The sequence below is a fragment of the Pseudorasbora parva genome, chromosome 21, assembly GCF_024679245.1.
Source record: "Pseudorasbora parva isolate DD20220531a chromosome 21, ASM2467924v1, whole genome shotgun sequence".
NCBI classification, from domain to species: domain Eukaryota; kingdom Metazoa; phylum Chordata; class Actinopteri; order Cypriniformes; family Gobionidae; genus Pseudorasbora; species Pseudorasbora parva.
Genome location: NC_090192.1, coordinates 10,119,743 through 10,143,980, shown reverse-complemented (window position 1 = coordinate 10,143,980; position 24,238 = coordinate 10,119,743). Strand labels below are relative to the sequence as shown.

The 24,238-nt window shown below is 35.1% G+C and overlaps 1 protein-coding gene across 4 annotated transcripts; it reads right to left on the bottom strand.

The window, feature by feature from the left end:
• Positions 1-697: 697 nt before the first annotated feature.
• eef2k (eukaryotic elongation factor 2 kinase) lies at positions 698-22,951 on the bottom strand. Of its 4 annotated transcripts, XM_067429617.1 has the most exons (19): positions 22,614-22,948; positions 21,764-22,051; positions 20,753-20,809; positions 19,286-19,386; positions 16,863-16,923; positions 16,694-16,731; positions 13,600-13,771; positions 13,311-13,460; positions 13,092-13,224; positions 11,549-11,676; positions 9,395-9,590; positions 7,994-8,049; positions 7,795-7,872; positions 7,030-7,086; positions 6,041-6,175; positions 4,915-5,103; positions 4,690-4,814; positions 2,246-2,424; positions 698-1,419 (listed from the first exon to the last, which is right to left on the bottom strand). In XM_067429617.1, the coding sequence occupies exons 2-19, from the start codon at positions 22,022-22,024 to the stop codon at positions 1,310-1,312; spliced, it is 2,226 nt and encodes a 741-aa protein (XP_067285718.1). In that variant the 5' UTR covers positions 22,025-22,051; positions 22,614-22,948; the 3' UTR covers positions 698-1,309. The 4 variants fall into 4 exon arrangements, with proteins under 4 accessions (XP_067285718.1, XP_067285720.1, XP_067285719.1 ...); XM_067429619.1 differs by lacking the exon at positions 7,030-7,086 and having other exon boundaries at positions 22,614-22,950; XM_067429618.1 differs by lacking the exon at positions 20,753-20,809 and having other exon boundaries at positions 22,614-22,949.
• Between the last annotated feature and the right edge of the window lie 1,287 nt (positions 22,952-24,238).

Sequence of the window (24,238 nt, the reverse complement as noted above, 5' to 3'; positions counted from 1 at the left end):
CTTAGCGAGAACGCAGTAGGGCATTTAAGTAGCTTTTATAACGTGCCTTAGAAAAAAAACATTACTGGTGTGCATTTTGGAACAAAACAATTGCAGTTACATTTTTTTAAAAAGATTATATCAGTGCAAATTGCGTTCAGTTAAAACAGCTCAAACATGCGTTTTGGTGAAGGATTAAAGTTTCTAACTTCACACATGTCAGTAATACATTTCCATTGAAATACAATAAATAATAAAAATCAAATCAAATAATTTGTATTTTAAATTATGTCCAAGAACTGTATCTGAAATTAAAAGGGGCAATTAATGCTGATACAATCTATAATGGGCAATAAATAAATACTACAGCTGTCTATATAAGTAATGAAAATATGTTAAACATATGCTAGTATTATACAACTCCAGACCGAGCAATCAGAATCTTTTACCAGTCTGAAGGGAGGTATTTTGTCATAATGACCAACTGACTGCATTATCATAATTTATAATTGCTCATACTTTAAATTCCTAAACATATTTCTGAGTTTATCTTTGTGCAGCTAAGAAATATAGCTTCTGGGTGTCATTGCAATACCTAAAATTACATATATTCTTTATTAATTTCCTACCATTCATTTATCTGCAATGACATCTTGGTATGAACTTATGAGACAACAGATATTACTTTTTTGTTTGGGACATGTGAAATGAGACTTACTGTTTAAAATTATTTTATTATTATTATTTAATTTAGTAATCATTTTTAAAAAGAACAGAAAAACACAATCACACACACTGGTACACTCTTTGATTATGGTGAATTCCCAGTTATTTTTTAAAGTATCAATGCAAAACAGGTTAAAACTCAGCAATACATTTTGATGCTTAAAATTCTTACACGTCAGATCTAACAAAACTTGCAAATACATTTTACAGAAGTATGTTAAATCATCAGTGATGTCCTTTTTTAACAGTCACAATGTTTAAGAAAACATCCAGTTGGCCTTTTTTTTAAAAGAGAACGCAATTATAACAGGTAATGCACATATCCCAAATTCCCACAGAACAACCACAACGGGCTGCCGACACTGCAACCATTCTTAATGAAAAATTCACCATGAGAGCACATGTATTTAGCACCACAGTATATCACTGATCTAGAATCAGCATATGCCCGTGTCACATTTGTAAGACAATGGATCCAAAATCAACATTATCAAGTCAAATGGACCAAAATGGAACATTTGTCAAATAGAACATTAAAAACAGCATGTAAACAGGGGTTGGGTGCAAAATATAAACCGTTTTCTTTTTCTGCAAATCAGCACTTTCATTCTTCCATCATAGACCATGCTTCCTCTGCTTTCATATAGTACTGATTGGCCAGTCTGCCCTTCATGGCCTCCATAGCCGCATCAGCTGCCTCAGTGAAAAGATCACCTACAACATTTGAAGGCATCATCAATCTCACATGCATATCCAATTTAAAACAATACAGCAAATTAAGGACACATTTAGAAACTAAAATTGTCCAGTTGATATTATATTGTTGTAATATTTTCTGATGGTAAATGGTTATGTCACCCAAAAATGAAAATTACCCCATTATTTACTCACCCTTAAGTCATCCTAGGTGTATATGACATTCTTCTTTCAGACGAACACAATCATAGTTATATTAAATAAAAATGTCCTGGCTCTTCCAAGCCTTATAATGGCAGTGATTAGTAGTTTGCTTGTGGCTGTCTGTTTTTGAAGTCCATAAAAGTGCATCTGTCCATCATAAAAGAAATCCACACGGCTCTGGGGGATTAATAAAGGCCTTCTGAAGCGAATCAAAGCGTTTGTGTGAGAAAAATATCTCTGCGCATGCGTCAGTTCAGTTGTTATTCTTTCACTGTCTGCCAGAAGCAAGTTGTTTTACTTAATAACTTTTAAAATATGGATATTTTTCTCACACAAACGCATCGCTTCACTTCAGAAGGCCTTTATTTACCCCCCAGCACAGTGTGGATTTCTTTTGGACAGATGCAGTTTTATAGACTTCAAAAACAGACAGACCATTATACCATTCACTGCCATTATAAAGCTTGGAAGAGCCAGGTCATTTTTTAATATAACTTTTTGTGATTGTGTTCGTCTGAAAGAAGAATGTCATACACACCAAGAATGACTTGAGGGTGAGTAAATCATGTGCTAATTTTCATTTTTAGGTGAACTTACCCTTTGATTCTGAAGTACTGAACCACTGTGTAGATACACTCACCTGCTCTTTGGGGGTCCGCAGCCAGGTTGAACCCTCCCTCCAGGAACATCTCAGCCAGTCGTGCCAACAGAAGGTAGCGCGGCTCATCCTGCATCCCATCAAACTCTCCGCCCTCGTCATAGTCTGTCATCTTAAGAGCAGAGTCGTACCAGTGCATGGCCTGTGTCCAGTCCATAGCCCTGCATTTTCAGAATAAAACTTTCAATTCTAAACTGGGCTACTAAAGATTTTCCACTTTTCCAGACTTCTCTGTAGATTCTTCAGACCATATTTAAAATGTGTCAATTAAGGGTTTCAAAATACAACATTCTAACTATTATTTTGCCAAATAACTATCGGAATATGGTAGCTAAGTACTGTAGCATACAAATCAACTCCAAACCCAGTTCAAGTTAAGTTTAAAAAAAAATATTGTCACTGATTTTTTGGGAAAATATAATTTTCAAAATAATGGCAGGATATGTTATTCAGTATAATATTGTTTGCTATACTATTATTATCAGGGATTATTACTCCAGCTCCGTTATTTTCAGATTTATATTCAGTATATAGTACAGTAATCTGTAAAAAAATAAATAATAATCTGACACAGTGTCGATCCCCAATCACATGCTTATTGAATGCATTGGATTTCTTAAAATAATAATGTGTTTACATAATGAGTTTACATAAACCGAAATGAGAAGACACTTAAAACACTTGACTACGAAAAAACATAATCATAGTTATTTTTGGTCAATATTCAAATCGATTATTGATGGGCAATATGATATTTCATAATATTAGATACTTTAAATGTCAGTGAAATTTCCTAGTTATCGATGCTTCATCAAAAACTAATACTAGGATAACTAATTTAATACCTCAAACCAACTGCATAAAACCAGTAAACGGTCAGCAATACAATAAGAACAAAAAAACTAATTACAAACAAAATGGACAAATAAATACAACAAAACAAAAACATAAATTAAATAAACAATGTTTTAAGTTTTTTAGGAAGATTTACTGACAGTGGAATTCAGGTAATAGCTTATATAACAACAAAAATTGAACAATCAAATGTAAAATAACAGTGTACGTTTACTTAAACTCAAAAAATATGTCAAAATGCTTTTTATGTCTTAAAGGGTTAGTTCACCAAAAAAGACAAATTCTCTCATTAATTACTTACCCTAATGTCATTCGACACCCGTAAGACCTCCGTTCATCTTCGGAACACACATTTAGAATTTGTTTTTTTTAATCTGATGGCTCCGATAGGCCTTTATTGACACCAATGTCATTTCCTCTCTGGCACTAAAGACGTTGTTACAAAGTCCATCTCACTACAGTGATTCTACAATAATTTTATGAAGCGACGAGAATAGTTTTTGTGCGCAAAAAAACGAAATAGCGACTTATATAGTGATGGGCCCAATTCAAAACAAATTTACGAACCATTATGAATCAGCCTATTGATTAAGGATTCGGATCGCCAAAGTTACGTGATTTTGTGATTTCGTGATGTCGTTATTTCTTTTTTTTGCGCACAAAAACTATTCTCGTCGCTTCATAAAATTATTGTAGAGCCACTGTAGTGAGACTTTGTAACGACGTCTTTAGTGCCTTTTATGGGTCTTGAGAGAGGAAATGATATTGATGTCAATGAAAGCCTTTCTGAGCTATCAGATTTCAACAAAAATATCTTCATTTGTGTTCTGAAGATGAATGAATGTCTTACGGAGGTCGAACGACATTAGAGTAAGTAATTAATGAGAGAATTTTGGGGTGAACCAACCCTTTAAGCAATTAGAAGCCCATTTGCTTATCCTTGTTCTCCTTCACAGAGAAAGCCGCCTGGGAAAAAGTGTCTCTTTTGTAGCTTTTTTAATATCAAACACTTCCCGCAGTTTAGCAACAGTCAACTGCATTTTACAAGAAAGGAATGAAAGGGCACCGCTGTGAAGGAAAGGAAGCATCACAATAATAGTTTTACCTCAATTATCCTGTTTTCATAATCATTGGAAGCCAAAATCCATTATGATTAATCGCACAGCCCTATCTCTGACATCTAATATCATTTTGATACTGTATTTGTGACACCAAAGTACAGTGTGATTTAAATGATCAAGCAGTTTCTTTATCTGTTGCTGGATTAAGTGATCAATCATTTAGTGAAGTTCAAAAGAGACTCACTTATGGTAAAGACAAACAGGTGTGCATAATGTTAATATGCATGTAATACATAAATGCAACCTTGAAAAACACTGATAATTATATTTTTTGTTGAACTTATCACATTTAAATTTTTAAGATGGAAACATAATCTGGAAGTAATCTTTTTTCATATTCTGATTTATCCAGACCTGGAAATGACTAAAATCAAATGTCAAACTTTTCCATACTACGTAGGATCTCTGTTCTGTCCATACAGATATAAATGTGATTACAGAATTTCTTACCTATCAGAAGGGAGTTTCAGACCCGTGTCGAATGCTCGTGCCACTAGAATCATACTCGGCCGGTCTCCTGCCTCGGCTGCCTGCAGCAGGAAGCAGAAGCCCTTTTTGCTGTTCTCCTCAGATGCCTGAGACAAAACAACACAGACATGACAGAGGAAGCATAAGCAGGACAGAAATATAAAATAATATGTTAAGAACCATGTGACCATTTGGAAAAGAAAGCACCTCTAATTCTATCTCTGGTAGAATGTGATGCGGCAGCTGAAGATAACATTGGCCAAGGGCAACTATAGCCTCAAGCTCCCCACACATGGCGGCCCTCTCCAGATGATACAATGCAGAAGCCTCGTCCCACGGTGCATCCTTCTCACAGAAGCGCCCGCCCTCGTGGTAGCGGACCATGGCTAGATGAACCTTAAAGGGATAGTTCACCCAAAAATTTAAATTCAGTCATAATCTACTTACCCTTATCTCATTAAAACCCATTAGACGTTGGTTCATTTTCAAAACACAAATAAAGATGATGTTAATGAAAGGTTTCTGCCCCTCCCCTAAAAGAGTGCAAACAGAAATCTCCAAGGTGATCCAAAAAGATCATAAATTCTTTGTAGAATGAATCCATGAGTTAAGTTTTTTAATCCAAGTCTTGTGAAGGGATACCTTATTTGATGATAAACAGATTTAATTTAACTAACATACATAGAGCATATGAAATACATGCATGTGCTTTACGAGAACCAGTGAGGTTTGTTCTAGTGTATGACACGCATGTTTGAGCTTCCGTGTTAAAGTCAAATTATAAAGTCAAATACACCCCTAAATTAAATCTGTTCATCATGTAAAGTTTTTGTATTTCTTGGATTAAACTCCATTCATATGGATTAGTTTTACGACACCTTTTTGATCTTTTTGGACCTTTTTTAAAGCTTTCTTTGCATGGACTTTCAATGGAGGGACAGAAAACTGACAGAATTTTCATTAAAGGTAGTGTTTTTCTTACTAGTTGAAACTCTCTTCACATCTTGATAGAAATCTTGATAGAATTAGTAGAGGTCTAAATATAGGTAATTTTTTTTACATATATCTTCTGTAGAAGTTTCACTTTTAGGACCAAACATGTTCGTCCAATCATTGCATTCAGTCCCAATAATTATTAGTGTAATAATTAGTGTAATTACGAGATGGCAACACATGACAAGCTGTCCTCAGACTCTGATTTATGTATTTCTATGTCAACACTATCAACGCCGCAATGAATCTGCAGCAGTCACATGGTACTAGTCAGAGCTCTGTAAATTCTTTACATTCATTATTAGTGTAATGTTATGTGCTTTGAGACAAAAGTTCTTACCTTGCCTAGGATGGATTTGCCAATTTTCCTTTCAAGAAGCATTTCGTTAAGTCTCTCCACCTCCATTGCCACACAGGAGGGTCTGTGTACGTGGGAGCGAGATGAATGGTAAAAACTCCATTTTTCTTCTGTGAGCTGAGAAGCACAAAAAATACATATTATCCTCAGAGTAATAAGAAATGACAACAACAATGACTTTATGAATCATCCCATGTTCAAATGTTTACAAAATATCCACAAATATATCCTTTTTCAGCCATTATTGCCCAGGAACAAGGTCATAAATAGACCTTGTTTAGGAACAGCATATAGTTGTGACATCAAATATAGTGCACAGCTGATCTGTGAAGTGTTCCTTTATTGTCATTTGACTATTTTAGGTTTAACTGCTTTAATTTTAATAAAATATATAACATTCCCCAAATCCTTAAATATGGACAGTGGGAGAACTATCATCTGTGAGACTTTTAAAACCACAAAAAATAAACACTTGACAAATATTTCTGCACAAAAAAAGCAATGCATGCAGGAAATCACATGCAGGGTTCCCACATATTTTTGGCTTCCATGACTTCTCAAGTCATTCCAGATTTTTTTATTAGCTACTATTATTGATTTATTGTTTTAATAGAAATTTCACTCACATGCAGGCAATTGCTATTCAATGAAATATTTTTTGAGCACAACAAGAGAAATTTCCACGATTTTTACATAAGATAAAAAAATCTCAAAACTCCCTGACATTGACAGGTTTTCCATGATTGCAGGAACCCAGCATATGCGTTTACAGTACGGAAAAGGAGAGCTTGCCACTAGTGAGGGGGTGAAAGTAAGATGAGATCAGAAGTATAGATTAAAGAACAATGAGATGAAAAGGTTTAGAGCACCACTTTAAATCAATGTTGTATGAAAAGGAAACAGATTAGGAATCAATGGGTGACTACTATCGTGATTAGACAGAGGGGTTTCATCAACGGTTTTGTAGTTACCCGACGAACACTGTCCTCATCCGATTCTGAGAAATGTCTGTTGTAGAAGGGACGTCCCTAAATAATGATGAATGAATTAAAAACCTACCATCACATATCTTAGGAGGCCAAAATGTATTACTGCTGAGTTTCATGATGCACGAAAGCACAGCGCACAACGAGAAGTTTATAATGCGGTAGAAAGAAAACTTAATTGGGGAGTAACAAAGAAAACAGGCAAAGAGAACACCTTCTAATTTCAGATTTCTCAGTAGCATGACATTAAGATATTTTTTAAAAAACAAATTTATATCATCAACATATCTATATCCATCTATATTATTTCTTATATATTCTCTCTCTCTCTCTCTCTCTCTCTCTCTCTCTCTCTCTCTCTCTCTCTCTCTCTCTCTCTATATATATATATATATATATATATATATATATATATATATACACACACACACAAAACAATAGTTTAATAATGAATTTAAAAAAAAATAATTTAGTTTAAATATAATTATGTTCTGTATTTGGTTATAAAGCAAACACACATATATATATATATATATATATATATATATATATATATATATATATATATATATATATATATATATATATATATATATATATACATATATATATATATATATATATATATATATATATATATATATATATATATATAATAAAAATAATATAATATAACAATATAATATAATATAATATAAATATATATAAATACATATAAATATAATATAATATCCAGCTGATTTTGGGTACCTGGCTATGATGTTCCACTAAGTCTCCTTCACTGCGTTTCTCACTAGGATAACCACTGTCTCCTCCATTCTCTGAGTCCTGTGAATGCAAGTACAGTTAATAGTATAAATCAACTTCAATCAAACCAGTTTCCACAAAATATCACTGAATTTAATAGCACTGTCAACAGAAGATATATATATATTCTACACAAACTGACCTTTTGATCTGAGTTAGCTCGATGTGTCTCATTCATTTCATTCATAAACGACCAGCCTGTTATAAAACATAAATCAAGAGACAGAAGTGGTGATGAAAAAGTTGTGCCTCCCAAGATGGTATGCACCTGACATACTGTACGACAGCAAATGTGCAACTGTTGATAAGTTGTCATTTCATTTGTGCACATGAGTTGAGGAAAAGCTTAAACAAATCAATGGGGGCTGTTAAAATGTATTGCTTAAACACTTTTGTCAATTCTGTTTCCAATGTTAAATTGCCAACATGACAGTTTTGATATTTTGGACTAGTCTTTGTATACTCTAATAAAGCCTTATACTGTACAGGTAAATTATAATATACTGTATACTTATACACTGTATAGGTAAAAGGTTAGTGCAAACTGGCCCCGGATGGTTACTTAGCAACGTCGGCACCAGCTAATTCATATTCATGAGCTAAGCCATAGATACAGACAGCAGTGCATCATTCTCCAGAGGGAACATAATTTAGCATTAGGGAAAATAAACCCTAACCCTACCCATTCATTGTCATTTCCTTGGGGAGATTTCTGATAAATATGGCTATATTTAGAGTCACACTGCTGTAGATATACAAATTTAGAGCATCTCTTATTTTTATTGCTGTTTTTGTGTTATCCATATTGCTGTCAAAATAAAGATGGTTCTGGATTTTTACTTTATAAGTTTCAAACACAACAACGCACAACTTTTATGCATTTAAAATAATTATTTTCTCTCTAAAAATAGCTAAAATCCATTACGTATTTCCCAAAGAAATTAATTGGTAATTATAGTAGAGATAAGTATATTTACTATATATAGATAACATCACAACCAGCCAGCCAAAGACCCACTTCAGTTCTCGGCCAGCTGACAACAAGTGGAGGCACTTCTTGGTACTTTAAATACATATATTTAAAAAGGTGTTTCCAGGTGGTTTCCGACAGATAAATTCTGATTGTATGAGCTATTTTGAGAAACAAAAACCTATAAATGCAAGGATTCATTCCTTGTTATGTCTGTTATCTTCAATAGAGCGCAACTAACACATTGAAATGACCAGAGACAGTCTATGGAGCACGAGACCGATTGAACGCTAACTAGACCTGTCTGAAAGTTTAATACCGTAAAGTTAAATATACAGTGAAAATTATGATACCATTGATGTCAGATTGTGTTGTTCACAATAAATATTTTATCAAAACAATCTTAATGAACAGGTTTGGATATGTATGTTTTTCTCCATTCAAGTAGGTTGTAACTATATGCTTGTTCCTACACTGAAAATATCTGTCACCAAAGAGATCTGATCTTAAGGGGGATTTGGTATTACTCAGGCGGGCTACTTAAGTGCATTCACTGGGTTAGTATAGTATTACCCATGGGTGATCGGCCAATAGAGACGCCCATACTAAGTGGAGAACAGGGAACCGATTCTGTCTCGCTGTTTTCATCAACTGAGGAAGTCTCAGAGAGCCGGGACAGAAGAACAGGCATGTGGCTGAGAGAGATTGTCCGCACTCTGGGTGAACCACACTGCTCTTCACATCCACGGAGGACAGTCTGAGCTGAATTCTGCTTAGACAAAAATAATTCATTTAGAAAACTTTCAGGAGTATGTGTTTAAATAATCCACATGCATAACCAATTGCAACACTTTGTGAATGCTGAAGTAAGCGATAAGAATTTGAATATGTTGGCCTGATCGGGTCTGCAGTTCCAATGATCTTTTCACTGGCAGCCTCACAAAAACACCTCTATTTTTAAATTAACTATCAGAACCAAAGTATAATATTTTAGTATAGCAGGTTTCACTAAACATGAAAAAAAAGGATGGACACATCAGCAGGAATGATGTATTTTTGTAAGCCTAAACCCGGAAATGATTTAGTATTCCACCAATTCTGGTTTCATTGTCCTGAAGTCAGTGTTTTTTGGGAAGGAGTTTTTAGTTAAATGCCTGAAATAAGGTCTGTGGTGAACATAAGTATAACACAGTTCAAGCCCAGGGAAGAACCAGGAGGGAGCCTGGTTAACCATTTGCCGGTTAAAGTTTTAAATCACAAAATAAAACAAACAACACAATGAAATGAAGTGGCAGCTGCTTCAAGGCCGACTGCCGCACACACAGCATTTATAAGGGGACATATTATGCAAAATTCACTTTTATAAAGTTTAAACAAAGATGTGTGTCCACAGTGTGTGTAAACAACCAGCCTTTAATGGTAAAAATTCACTCAATAAAATTTGTATAATTCCCATCAATAATTATCTCTCATAACACAGCTTCAGATTTCCCCCTATTCCTATGTAATGGTAGGTAAACCCCGCCCATGACTGTTGATGATCTGCCCTTTTAGACACACCCCTGAGTGAGAAGCTCAGAGACTGCCATTTCTGTTTACATTACTCACTGTATCAGCTAATGTTAGCAAGAGATTTACAATGTCTGCGACTCGACAGCAATGTTTTTATTTTTATTTTTTTTACAAATGTTCTGTTGTTGGATGTAGCAATGAACATACAAGTCTCCATAGACTCCGAGCCAAATTGAATTAAATTTCATTGAAGGAAAGGAACTGAAAAATGTTGTATAATTTGTTAAAATTGTTATATATTTGCAGAAATTATTTTACGCATGACTGTTTCACTACTAACGAGGTCAGTATAATGCTAGATTTGTGAAAAATTTGTTTCTGAAGGATGGGTCACTCACTACCAACTTAGTGCTCTAAATTCATATCCAGAACAAGTACGGATGGCACTTCATATTTTGTGAATGTTTGCAAAATTCCTTTCTGAATGAGGTTTCTAGAATGCTGTATGCTCATATGGCTAAAGTTACTATAGTCTCTGACTGTATTCACAGAGACTAGAGATATGTTGTTAGTTTTATCGTTCACCATCTCCATAATTCATAAACACACATTTATTAAGCATTGTGTAGTCAGGGGACGACGTGTTATGTTTCCATGTGTACATGCTAATCGATGAGTGGAATTAACGTAACTCCACAACTAACTTTACATAAATGTATCCACTAACCATGTGAAAACCTGTGCAAATTTGCAAATTTGACAGGCTATAATAAATGATTTAGGGGTATTTTGATCTGAAACTTCACATACACATTCTGGGGACACCAGAGATGTATATTACATCTTGTAAAAAGGGGCATAATATGCATAAATATATAACTCCTCTTTTTCTCCTCTGTGGGACTCAAAGCTTCAAAAATCATAAAAGTTGTTTTCATTTGTGATGTTCATCATGAAGAACAAAAAGTGTAAGCATCATAACCTTTCTTTTTGATCAGAGCTTATTTTCTGCAAAAATCCCTTTAAAAATCCTATTGGGTTTTTGTTGAGGGAAATTTCTAGAAAGGCCAACAAAAATACATCATCACTGCAGCATATAAATATAGCACTGTCCATATTGGGCTAAAATGGCTTAAACTTCTCACTCTAAACCCAGGCAATCCTACTGTTGAATCCAGGTTATGTTTAGAGCTTACATAAAGAGCTTGTACAAACCAGCAATTTGTTGGTGCAGTCCAGTTGTGCATTTTCAGCAGGGGACAGGTCGAAGCGAGTGAGGTTCATACTCCTACAGATCTTATTACACAGGTGAGAGTGGAAGAAAAGAGCCATGCCACGCACACCTGAAACACACAGACATAAGGCAACCATTACTAGAGATGCGCAGAAACAATTTTTTTACCGAAAGTCGAAAACCAAAATATTTCAAAAGGCACAGATTAAAGATAAGGGAAAAATCTACTATAAAAAAGATAGTACAATACTTAATAATATGTACTATACAGTAGTAAAGTATTTACAAATAATTTGCAAACTAGTTTATAAACTGTGATTAATACATTAATAGACTATATACAAATAGTGAGTTCTTCATTCATCACAGTTATTCAATTTTTATTGTTTAATTAGCTTATATGTAAGGAGTCAGATAATGCTTTGTTAACAACTTTTTAACCATAAATAGTTCTTACTTTATATAGTTACTTACTTAACTAAATGGTCCTCACAAAAATCAGAAAGCAACATTAATTAAGTGTTTTAAACCAACCTTTATTGGACATTAATTACATTTGTATTAAGAGTTACTTAAAAAGTTTACAAAGTTGTTTAAAGCACTTAATGGCAATTTTGGATTTTTCATGACATAATTTAAAGTGAGAACTATTTATGGTTAACAAAGTATTTTCTACATATGAGCAAATTAAACAGTAACACTTTGTTAATAACAGTGGCAATGAATTAAGAACTCACTATTTGTAGTCTATTAATGTAACTACAGTTTATAAACTATTACCTATAAACAAATAGTTTGCTAATTATTTATATGTGCTTTGTTACTGTATACTTCTTATAAAATGTTAATGTTATAAATGTTAGAAAAGTTTTATATCAATTTTAATAATATAAATTATGTTTATGCTGCAATTGGTTGTTGAAAAATAATTATTTATACGGTGGCTGTAATAAAAACTTTGTTCTGATGAGAGATTTATTCAAGCATACATTAAATATTGAAGGCACAGATTAAGCAAAAAATATAATAAATGTGTTATATAGTGCATATATTTTGTTAAATGCTCCTCTCTAGTTATTTTCTGATTTTGTTTGTTGAAATGTTTTGATTATGTCAAAAGTAACAAGGCACAAAGATTTTGCAATCATTTAATAGCACTAAAAACAATATGTTTTGAAAAAAGCAGACTAAAACTAAAACCAAATAAAGACGAGAAATTGATATTGTCAACCCGCCCTATAGAGTCCACACAGCTGACGTGTTTACCTGTTGTAGTTTATCCACATTGTGTGCATGAAAAAGACACTTACAGTCAAAAAAAAAATTGCGCCATCAAGAAGCACTAATTAAACATCACCGTTTCAGTCAATGTTTAATCCATAACTGAAAATTAATTTTGCTAAATATTTTCAGTGCATCACTAAAATGTTCCTCATGCTTATATTACTCATGTTTAAGGCAAATCAAACTTATAAGAAGTCTTCAAGTTTATAATAAAAAAAAATGCAGGATATTGATAAATACCCAGGTTGCCATCTCCAAAGTCAGTCCCCTTCTCAGTGTGGATCTGAGGATCTGTATAAAGGTCCCCAACGCCCTGAATGTCCACCACTATCAGCTGGTGTCCAGAGCGCTCAAATGTGAAATGACTAAAAGCCTAAAGCCACAAAAACATCATTTCCAATAAATAATAACATCATTTCACTGGGACAACAGATTAAGATTAGATACATCCTTGACAACCTGGGGCGTAAGCCGTATGTTATCGTCCCTCACAAAACCAGAGTTGGAGTTGTACTTTGTGTACTTCCCCTCAATGTAGTGCTCCAGGTGAAACAAAGGGCTCCCAGGGCGACTAGTCATTTCCACAACACACATCTGCATGATGTCAACCTAATAATGATGGGATATGTAAATAATTAATAAATAATAATTAATAACTGGTATGATTGTTCAAACCAGTTTTAAATTGTCAAACCTGATTTTCACGCAAATGTTTTTTGAACATTAACAACATCCACCCAAGAAGTACCTGTTTTGGAGGCCTGTGGCGATTGAACTCCTCGCCCCATAATTTAGCCTCCATTTGTAACCTCACATCATCAAAGTAAACCTCTCTGTTCACAGTCTCCATGTAGCGCTTAGCCACGTAGTTTGAGGCTGATTTCCATTTGCTGCTGTGGGAAAAGTTTGATAACTTTTTCCTGTGAATAGAAAGGGAATAGAAATCTACAGGTCAACTAAAATCCATTTTAAAACAAGAGATGAGAGTAATAGAAATGGTGCACTTTGTTGGGGAGAAATGAGGATTTTTTTGTACAGGATAACAAATATTTAGGGGTTCAAGCACGAAGTGCTGAACACCTATTGTATTTGTGCTGATTTTTATTATTATTATTATTATTATTATTATTATTCTGCCGTAAAACTCATCGTGCAGACCAAACCGTAAATGCTAGAGACTTCAAACTTTGTCAATAGGTAGTCCAAAAATCGAGGAGAGGTTATCAAATTATGAGCCAGATTGGCCAATAGGTGGCGCTACAGCAACCAAAAACGTGAAATGGCTCATAACTCCTAAACCATTCATCCTAAGGGTCAAGTGTCTTATATCATTGGAAAGCTGAGACCATGACGAACAAAACGTATATCTCCGATTTCATTTCCGGTATGCAAATTTTTCCGCCATTTTGAATTTTGTCAAAAACCTACTTTTGCGAACTAGTCCCTGGTTTTTTGACATATCAGAACCAAACCAGTGCCAAAATGTTCTCTCTAGTCTGAATATCAATAATTATCAAAAAAAAGTTGAAATTTTGACTCATGAACGAAAAGGGGCGTGGAAATGTACATTTAAGGCGGAGCCTATTTTACTAAAGAGGCTATAACTACAGCAAGAAATGAGATATCTTCACCAAACTTGGTACACATGTGTATGGGCTCAGTCTTTGGTCACGAAAAAAAAATCGCGACGATTGGCCACTTGGTGGCGCTATAACATGGAAAAAACACAAAAAGGGCTATAACCACGCGACCGCTAGTCCGATTGACTGGAAAATTGGTATGCAATGTCTTGGCCCAAGGTACCATGTCTGTCTATGAGAACATTGGCGTATCTCAAAAAACATGGCCGCCATCGGCCAATGAAATTTGAGCACCTATTAGACAGGGTTAACGGAGGTCGATCGGAACAAAACTCAGTGGGCATGTTTAACTCATGGTCCTAGAGGTCTGTAAGAATTTTGAAAGAAATCGGCCACTAGCTGGCGCTAACGAGTTTTATGGCTCTGCAATCACGTCGCCTTGCACACATCGGCAAAATATGCATATCATATGATAGATCTCCTCATGTTGAACAACTTTGCCTCCAGAACCATTGCTGTCAATCAAATCATTAAATAAATATTTGCAATTATGTTAAAAACCTACTTTTGCGAACTAGTCCCTGGTTTTTTGCCCAATCAGAACCAAACCAGTCTAGGACAATTCTCTGGACTCTCTAGATCAATAATTATCAAAAAAAAGTAGATTTTTTGCATTTGGATGGCTATAACAGGGCCATTTAGAAAAGAGGCGTGGCAAAATACACTCAAAAGCCTATAAATCCTAAGGGAAAACTCAAAACTTCACGGAAATTGTTGGGTATATGTGGCATAACATGTTGAAGACACATGCAAAGTTTTATGGAGATCGGAGTATAGGGGGCGCTATAAGTGTTAAAAAGCTTTGAAAACCATGTATTCCCTATGGTGAATCTCTGTAATCAGGTGGGGTTAAAACAGCCACATAATATGCATATATTATGATAGATCTTCTCATACTGAACAACTTTGCCTCTATAACCAATACTGTCAATCAAATCTTTATTTAAATATTCACAATTATGTTAAAAACCTCGTTTTGCAAACTAGTCCTAGGTTTTTTGCCTGATCGGAACCAAACCACAGCAGTATGATTCTCTGCACTCTCCTGATCAATTCATATTTAGACTTTATAAAGTCATTATTATAATATTTAAAATCACATTTTGTCAGTTTATCACTTCATTTCACCTGATATCTCTCAAATTCATTCAGTGCTTAAAAGCCTTTCATGCAAAAGGTGTCAAATGCTTAAAAACCTTAAATGGCTTGAACCCCGCTAAATGCTGCTCGCAGCTTTAATTATTAATACAATCTTCCTAGGCATTGGTCAACATGACTTAATATGGCAGTAATGTCCTACAACTTGACAAACACATTTATTTTGCACAATAATTTCCTATTCTTTTTAATACAATAATGCACAGCTTTAGGAGAGAAATTAAGCAATTATATGCAATATTCATACATTTACAAAATTATAAAAACATCTATTAACTGCAAAAAGGCCAAAGGTGAATAAAACCTGAAAAACTGAAGAACACTTTCACTTCTGTTCCAATATTCATTAATAAACAGCAATATTTACCTAGTCTAGGGCATTTACAATATATTGCCAACAGTTTTTGGACTGCCTTTACATGCACATGAACTTTAATGATATCCCATTTTTAATACGTAGGGTTTAATATGGAGTTGGCCAACCCTTTGCAGCTGTAACAGCTTCAACTCTTCTGGGGAGGCTTTCCACAAGTTTTAGGAGTGTGTTTATGGGAATTTTTTACCATTCATCTAGAAGCGCATTTGTGAGATCAGCTTTGCATTGCATTTGTTGATGTAAGGCTTGGATGCAGCTGCTCGGCCATGGAAACCAATTTCATGAAGCTCTCTACGCACTGTTCTTGAGCTAATCTAAAGGCCACACAAAGTTTGGAGGGCTATAGCTATTGACTCTGCAAAAAGTTGGTGACCTTTGCGCACAGTTGCTGTTGTTCCCAATTGTTTCCACTTTTTTATAATATCACTAACAGTTGACCGTGGAATATTTAGTAGTGAGGAATTTTCACAAATGGCAACCTATCACGAATTCACTGAGCTCCTGAAAGCGACCCATTCTTTCACGTAGAAGTGTCTGCATGCCTAGGTACTTTTTTTTACATCAGTGGCCATAGAAGTGATTGGAATTCCTGAATACAATGATTTAAAAAGATATCCCAAAACTTTAGGCAATATAGTGTATACATAATATATATTTGCTTGACTCACGATCTGAAGCATTCTCTCATGGCTCCTCTTCCAAAAGGCTGAAAAATAAATATATACCAATTAATCCAAGAGAATACAGAATTAATCAGTATTAGCAACATATTTATGTTACTATGACACTGAAATGTAACTTCCTACTGTAAACAAGTGTATGATGGCGGCAAAGTACCTGAGAGGAAATCTTGATAAATATGTCGTCTTTTGCCCATTCACCAGTAACTGCATTGTATCTAAAAGGCAAGAATACATGTTTAAACCAATGTAAATCACTTTAAATGTAGCTTTCTATTCCCTTTCATACCCAGAAGTGATCAAACTTTTCCCACAGCAGAAATCGGTGTGTAAATGTAAATTAATTTTATCAGTAATTTTTACTGATATCAATATCTTAATATATAATATAACAATATATTTTATATTATGAAGAAAATGTTTGTAAAATATACAACTGATTTTTCTTCTTCTTTGGCACAGTTAGTGAAAAAGTCAATACAGCAAATACTGCATGATGGGCACCGTCCTTAAGGCACACGCCCAGTATTTATCCAAGTGTGTGCTGTTTTTGTTCCGTTGCCCAGAACACTGTGTACCATGTAGACCAATAGTCAGACACTGTTATTTAATGGTACACACAACTATTGGCTGGAAGTCAAGAGATATTTTAGAGGTGTGCAGTTACAAATGCTTAAAATTAGAGTCTGAAACTGTGAGCCATCTGACATTATGTCTCTTATTTAACATGACAAATTTTATGAAATCATCTGAGATTGACTTGGACGTGTGTCAGGAGTCTTTGGTGTGGCACAGCGGTAAAAACTTAGGACTGGTAGCAGGACGAAACCGAAGGTTCAGTGATGATGGGGCACAAGGGTCAATCTCATGTGTAGTGTTAGGGAGTCACTGATTAAAAGTAGAGACTTTTCAGGTGATTTCAAAATCATTTTTGATGTATTTTCTGTCAGGACAACTATCATCAAATATGATTGATTGACTATTAGAATGTATTTTGGATAGGCGGTATGGTTCCGTTCTGGGCAAGAACTCCCTGTGCATCCATGCAGCCTAGCATGGATAAGAGCAAGGAGAACAGCAATAACCAGAACAGAACCAACATGATGTATTGCAGATATCCTCAATGATCATATTAAATGTACAAAATAATTCAGGAATTTAGTCTGATTCAAGGGGAATTAGTATATCAAATCCTGACTGGACGAGAGGAGGAGCTGGGGGTGGTGGAGGTTAAATGAGCTCTGGAGAAACGTGATATCTGCTGATAGAACTGAAGGAGCTATATATATGCATGCGGTGATAGACGTCATATTCCTATAGGTAGATGTGATCAGCTGAGAGTCAACTGATGCGAGTTTGTCTTACACCAGAACTGACGCTATACGCTTGATTTCCGTTTATCTCACCGTAACTGTTGAAGACCCCCTAAGGTGTAAATCAAGTGTTTTAATGTTGTTTATGGTGTTTTTAATATGCTTAATTCAGACAAACTATGTACAAATTTAAGTCAACACCATTGCTGAGAATTTTATTCTTAAAATTGCAGTGAACCAAAGACGTTAACATTAACATATCATTACTATTCAGCAAAGCAGTGGATTTTCAAGGCCAAAAGCCATGCCATATTTTTCTGTTGATATGAAAAAGTGTACATTTAGCAATGTAGAAGTTGAATTATGTATATTACGATGTTATAATGAACTACATACCTTTCTCCACTGACTCGCAAAGCGTTTCTAAGGATGCTGATTTTTAGAAGAGATTTTTAGGCAAAAGGATAATCATATTAATAACCGTCATGTTACAGACAATGTATAGCGATACCATTGTGCAGCTTTTACTAGAGTAACTTGAAATTTGAGTGGCTCTCTGAGGTGGTGTGAGTGAGTGGAGGCGGGGCTAATTTGCATATCCACATATACTAAATGAAGCAGGGGTGTGGTTACATTCAGGCTACTTTATGGCCTGAAGACATTTTTTCACAGGATTTTTTAAGGGATAATACTTTTTGGGGACCTTACTTTATTCAAAAACATACATTTTCATCATATGTTTTCATATGTGCTTGCTTGACATTAAACAAGTATGTTTGATCTTCTATTTCTCATATTTGATGTGCTCATCATGTGTTCATCAGTGTTTATATGTAAATATATTAAACTCGTTTATCATATAAAGCAATCATGTAACTTTAGAATATTTGGATTAAATCGCTTGATTTATATGGAATATAGAATACTTTTACAATCACCTTTTAAAACAACTTTTGATCCATCAAAGTTTCGGTTGCGTGCTTTTTTAATGGATCTTTAGAAATCCAAGAATTTGTGTTTTGAAGATAAATAAGTCTTATGGGTCTGGAATGTTTAGAAGCTGCAATGGGAATGATTTTTGTTGGTAGGTTGGTGGGTTATTTTTTCAAAAGATGAAATTGACTGTAGTTGAACTAGATTGTAGCTTGGCTGCCTACAGATCCCAACTAGCTACCCAAACACTGCTCATGTGTTGCCTTTTGATGGATTCAAACCTCCACTCTTTGGACAGTAGCTTAACCATCCAAAGGGCCTCAAAATCACTCACCTGTATCGAGTACAGCACTCTGTCTCAATTTCCTCCAGATGGAACTCAGCCCAAGGATCTGGCATGGCTTTGGCTTTCTCAATAGCATGTTTCCAAGTAGCCTAAATAAGAGAAATTGAAGTTGTTTGAAAAAATTGTCTTTATGGATGAAGATGGTAGCGATCTACTCTATACATTATGGCTGTGAGTGAGCACAAAACAATGATCAAGAAAAGAACAGGAGGAAGGAGGTACGCTACAATAAAGGACATGCAGGGATAAAGGGACAAAGAAAGGTTTGAATCAATGCTGAAAGTCTTTAGTAGACATCTGGTAGGTTTTTGTTTTTTTTTAAAGAAAGTAATACCATCAGCAAAGGATTTTAATTACATCTTGGACCTTTAAGGAATCAGAATTAGATTCCTAAATTCCCATCCCTGTCAGACCAACAACAGAGTCAATTTCTGTGTTTTCACACAGCATTTGGAGTAGACATCGGGCTTGGTTATTATTACATAAACTTTGTGCCTTGTGATTTCTGAATATCAACTGAAAGAGAGCTAGAATACTGTACTACTATACTGTAGTAAAAGTCACGAATCAATGTGATCCAAGTGTCAACGGTGATGTAAACCTGCCCATATCCCAAAATAACCAGTAAACCTAGATCTCGTAGCCAAGTATATTCAACCAATTATTTATTTCCTTTCGAAAGGTCACAGTGAGGCAGAGTACAGGTATACGTCAGAGACTGGGAAAATGTGGGCTTCTCTTTACAGGGAACCCCTTAAGTATGGAAACGTTGCCCATGTGTCACAAGACATCACATATGGTAGACAGACATATCCTAAACAGTACAGGACCTCCACTGACACCTAACCTTACATTCCATATGGAGTTGGATTTCAATAGTATCATGAACAAACATTTTTTATTATATATATTTATATAATATACAATATATTTTAATTGTATTACCTATATTTAAATCAGGCAAGTATTTGTGTTTTTAAATTGCAATGGTCTAATTTTTAGAGCCAATAATTTATATTTAATTTTTTTAATTCAAATAGTGAATAGCTGTTTCAATGAGTGCTAAACAGTACCATCTGTGCTGTACATTATAAACTGTTTTTATGCCTGTAAAATTCTAGACTGGAGTTTTAATTGTGATTAAAATGTGGAAATTGTGGATGTAGCAACAGATCTTTTTCTCCTTACTGTGACACACTTCCTAGTGTAAAAGATGATTCAAAAAGATAGTAGTGCATGCACTTGACATATATCGTTTGTTTATTGATTTTGAGATATGGGTGTTGGACTCAAAAATGAAGGCAGATGTAAGAAACAAATACAGAAGTGATAGGAAAAAAAGGTGATAGGATAAATATAGGAACAGCATGACTTCCAGGATAGATGCCAGGCTAAATGGATTAATAAAATTGGAGATACATGAAGAGTGGAAATTGAAAATTGTATTAAACATACCCGGCCTTTCTCAGTTAAAGAGCCAAACCTGGCGTCCTGCTCATTCTCATTTTTGTTCTAAATTGGAGGAAGACAAACCCACTTGTTTAAACACACAAATAAATATTGATATAAATGCAACCTGACATATTTACAGTAAGATTTACAGTACATGAGGTTAAGGAAGTGAAATCACCAGACGCTTGCTTCAGCTTAAGAGAGCTCAAACTCCATATATGGAAGTGAGTGTGCAACAGTTTTTGCATTCTGTACATTAGTTTAATGCTACTTCTGGTAACAACACCATTTTCTGCGGTTAAGTTAAAACATTTGTTCTGTGGTACAGGCAATCTCTTTTACCATTATGGAGACGTCATTGTCTAAGTGCACACGAAAGAGATATGAACGTTCTCGGTTTACCTCCAAAATACCAGTATGAAATGGATAGTTAAAGTTCTGTATCGATCAATACAGCATTGCAGTCGTGCAAAAATACACAATGTAGTAACAGCAGCTATAATGTGAACTGTAGCTACTGTGTACATCACTGCACAGGACCCACTGAAATATAATGTGGAACAGCATACATGTTGAATGTTTCAAACATGAGTATCCTACATTGTTGTTTGTATTACATACTGATGTTTAATTCAGAAATAAATACAGGTATTATAAATGTTTAATCTAATTTGGTGTCAAACTACTACTTGTGGGATACAGTACTTGCTATTTACAGGACGTTTTTGCAAAAATGTTGAAGGTCATGCGTACCACACGTACACAGACAAAACGTATAAATAGTATGCCAGCTATGCTGTTCCAAAAATAGCCTTTTTTTTATGTCAGGGATTATATTTATCTATGAATGATGCTACTTAACGAAGTTGCTTAATGAAATGACATTGTAACGAAAGATTGTAGCCTTAATATTTTTTTATTATGTAGTAATAAAATTATATACAGCTGTATTCAAAATATAATATCCCCTTCTTTAAAAGTGTTACAAGTACATATTATCCAGGAAATTCTCACCTTGTATGAAAAGGAGTTTTTGGGCAATGAATTAGAAAGCTGCTGGTTGTGAACAAGGTTCTTTGGGTAGTCACAGAAGCCTTTGGTTGGACTTATGAGGTCGTCAGTGATGGGGCATATGCGGAAGTCCTCTTCATCATCGTCATCGCTTGCATTGGAATCTTTAAAAGACACTCTATTATTCTTAGTATATCCATTCCCAGGTCCATCCAGAGGGCTGCCCACCTCCTCCATACTAAACATGAGCTCCTCCTCAGCCATGATGTCCCACTGAGTTGTGCACCAAAACTACAAACAAGCACGTTAGGATCAGTGTCAGATATTACATTGCATTGTCAGGAAACATGCAAACACCTTTTAAGAGTTGCAGTGAAACAAATGATAAAGAGCAGGTTGATAAAAATGTGAATGTTTTCAGTGTGAGGTAAACCTGTTCCAGCTCATGTGCTCTACTGACCCGTCAAATTAGTCGATATGCCAAATTACTTCTGTTTGCAATTACAAGATCGTTTTAAAACCTTCAAAAACGGTGTAATTTAAAGTTATAATAATGTATTGAGTTGCGTAATTACTATCAACAAAGCATGTATTTTTAACAGCTGTGTAGTAAAGCTGGACTCTTTATTTTATTCCTTGTATTTTGCTAATAGTTTTACTATTTTGAAAGGATTTTGTCTGTGATGTCACTGCGATGGAAATGAATACCATGCAGCATTCATTACACCAGTAATAATTAAACTGTTTTACTTTTTTTAAGGTATTTGTTTGTATAATCTTTTTTTTTAAAAGGCAAACATGCAAAGGTAGTACTACAGAGCACAAGAATAAGCAAAAAGTGCGTGTCACATACCTTACGTTAGAATGAATAAAGTCGATAGATTGAAGACATATAGAAAGCTGGACACACATATGCTCTATTATCGCGAATTTTCTTCAAACCCTTTCGGACAAGGAAGCCAACTCGACGATGATTTGCGCGTTTGCACGGAAGTTTCAGCTGCGGTTGTGTCTAAAGCACACCGGACAGTGACAGGTTTACTGACTGCAGAAATGTGTACTACGTGCCTTGGCCTGCGAGCGAATGTTCCCTTGCGTTGTTGATTCCTTTCCTCCAACCCACCCCCGAATAACTCAGGACAACGACAAAGCTGCATATTTGGCCCCCTAGTGGGCTTCATCAAAAATACATTAACATAGTTAATTCAAAGAAATGTTAGGCATCTAAATGTATAAAATCTAAACAAATATATTTAAAAGTTTGCATAAAGAAAAAAACATCAAAATGTTATTCAGAGCGAGCCATATAACAATCATTCACGTGGTCTTTTATGAGGGAGCACATGTTGTTTACGAATTCTACTAAGACAAAGGCATGGCTCATGAATATTAACGCCCTTACAACCACGCGAAAGAAAATGTATATTTATTAGCCAAGCCTTAAAGGGATATCACCCAAAAATGAAAACCCCACTAACCCTCAGCCATTCTAGGTGTGTAAAGCGAAGCGATTGGTTTTTATAAGAAAAATATCTATATGTAACATGTTATGAAGAAATCTCTATCTAGCTTCCACAAGATCGCCTTCTGTATTCAACTTGCAAGCGGAAAAAAAGCAGTAACTGGCACAACGATGACATCGGACGTAGCATAATTGTTTTAAACACATTTTGAACCTCCTTTTTAAATTGAATATGGAAGGTGTTCTGGCAAAATGTTCGATATTTTATTTTTTAACATGTTATTTTTCTTACAAAAACACATCACTTTGCTTCAGAAGGCCTTTATTAACCACTCGGAGCCATGTGGATTTTACTTTTATCTTGTAGCCTTTAGCCTGTGACTTTATTTAAAAGTATTGTTGTTAAATATTTTAGATATCGATCCAATCAAAATCCATGTGAAAACAGCTTATATTTAACAAAAGAAAATTACATATATGAAGAGTAACTTTATGACTGTTTAAGCTCGATCCCCTCACTTCCGGTTCTGTGGATGGGGTTCTGAAACTGGTGTGCTGCGGGGCTAGCCTAGAAATCTAGACACACTAGCGGCAGCAAATTTAATCTGCCCGCGAGTGTCGTCTAGCAACTCTCAATACCACTCTGAGCAGTATTCGCCTAACTCTTGCCGAGCCAATCACATCATGTATAGAGTCTGCGGGCGAGGCCATAATGACGACGGGCTTCTAGTAAACACAGATACTGGCGAATGGCGGTCTTTCGAATCAGCTTTGACCGCGACTCTGGAAGACTTGGAGTTAAGCTTTTCTCTGAGAAAAGAACAAAGAACGGCACTGAAGTCATTCTTAAAAAGGGAAGATGTGTTCGGAGTTTTGCTGACCGGATACGGTGAATGTTTAATCTATCAACAAGCTCTGTTTCACCTTCGTTGCTCTGGTTGGTGTAGCGCTATCCTATCGCGTGCAGAGGGAGTTTGAAAGACAACCGTTTATCCTGCCCCTCGGATTGAGCCCTG

Bases quoted from the DNA above. Each gene is read 5' to 3' on its own strand.
- eef2k (XM_067429617.1), bottom strand. From the start codon at position 22,024: ATGGCTGAGGAGGAGCTCATGTTTAGTATGGAGGAGGTGGGCAGCCCT. The intron at 13,772-16,693 runs GTGAGTCAAGCA...TTCTATTCACAG, and splicing joins ATGAGAGAATGCTTCAGATC to GAAAAAGTTATCAAACTTTT. The intron at 7,087-7,794 runs GTACCCAAAATC...ATCATTATTTAG, and splicing joins TAGTGGAACATCATAGCCAG to GGACGTCCCTTCTACAACAG.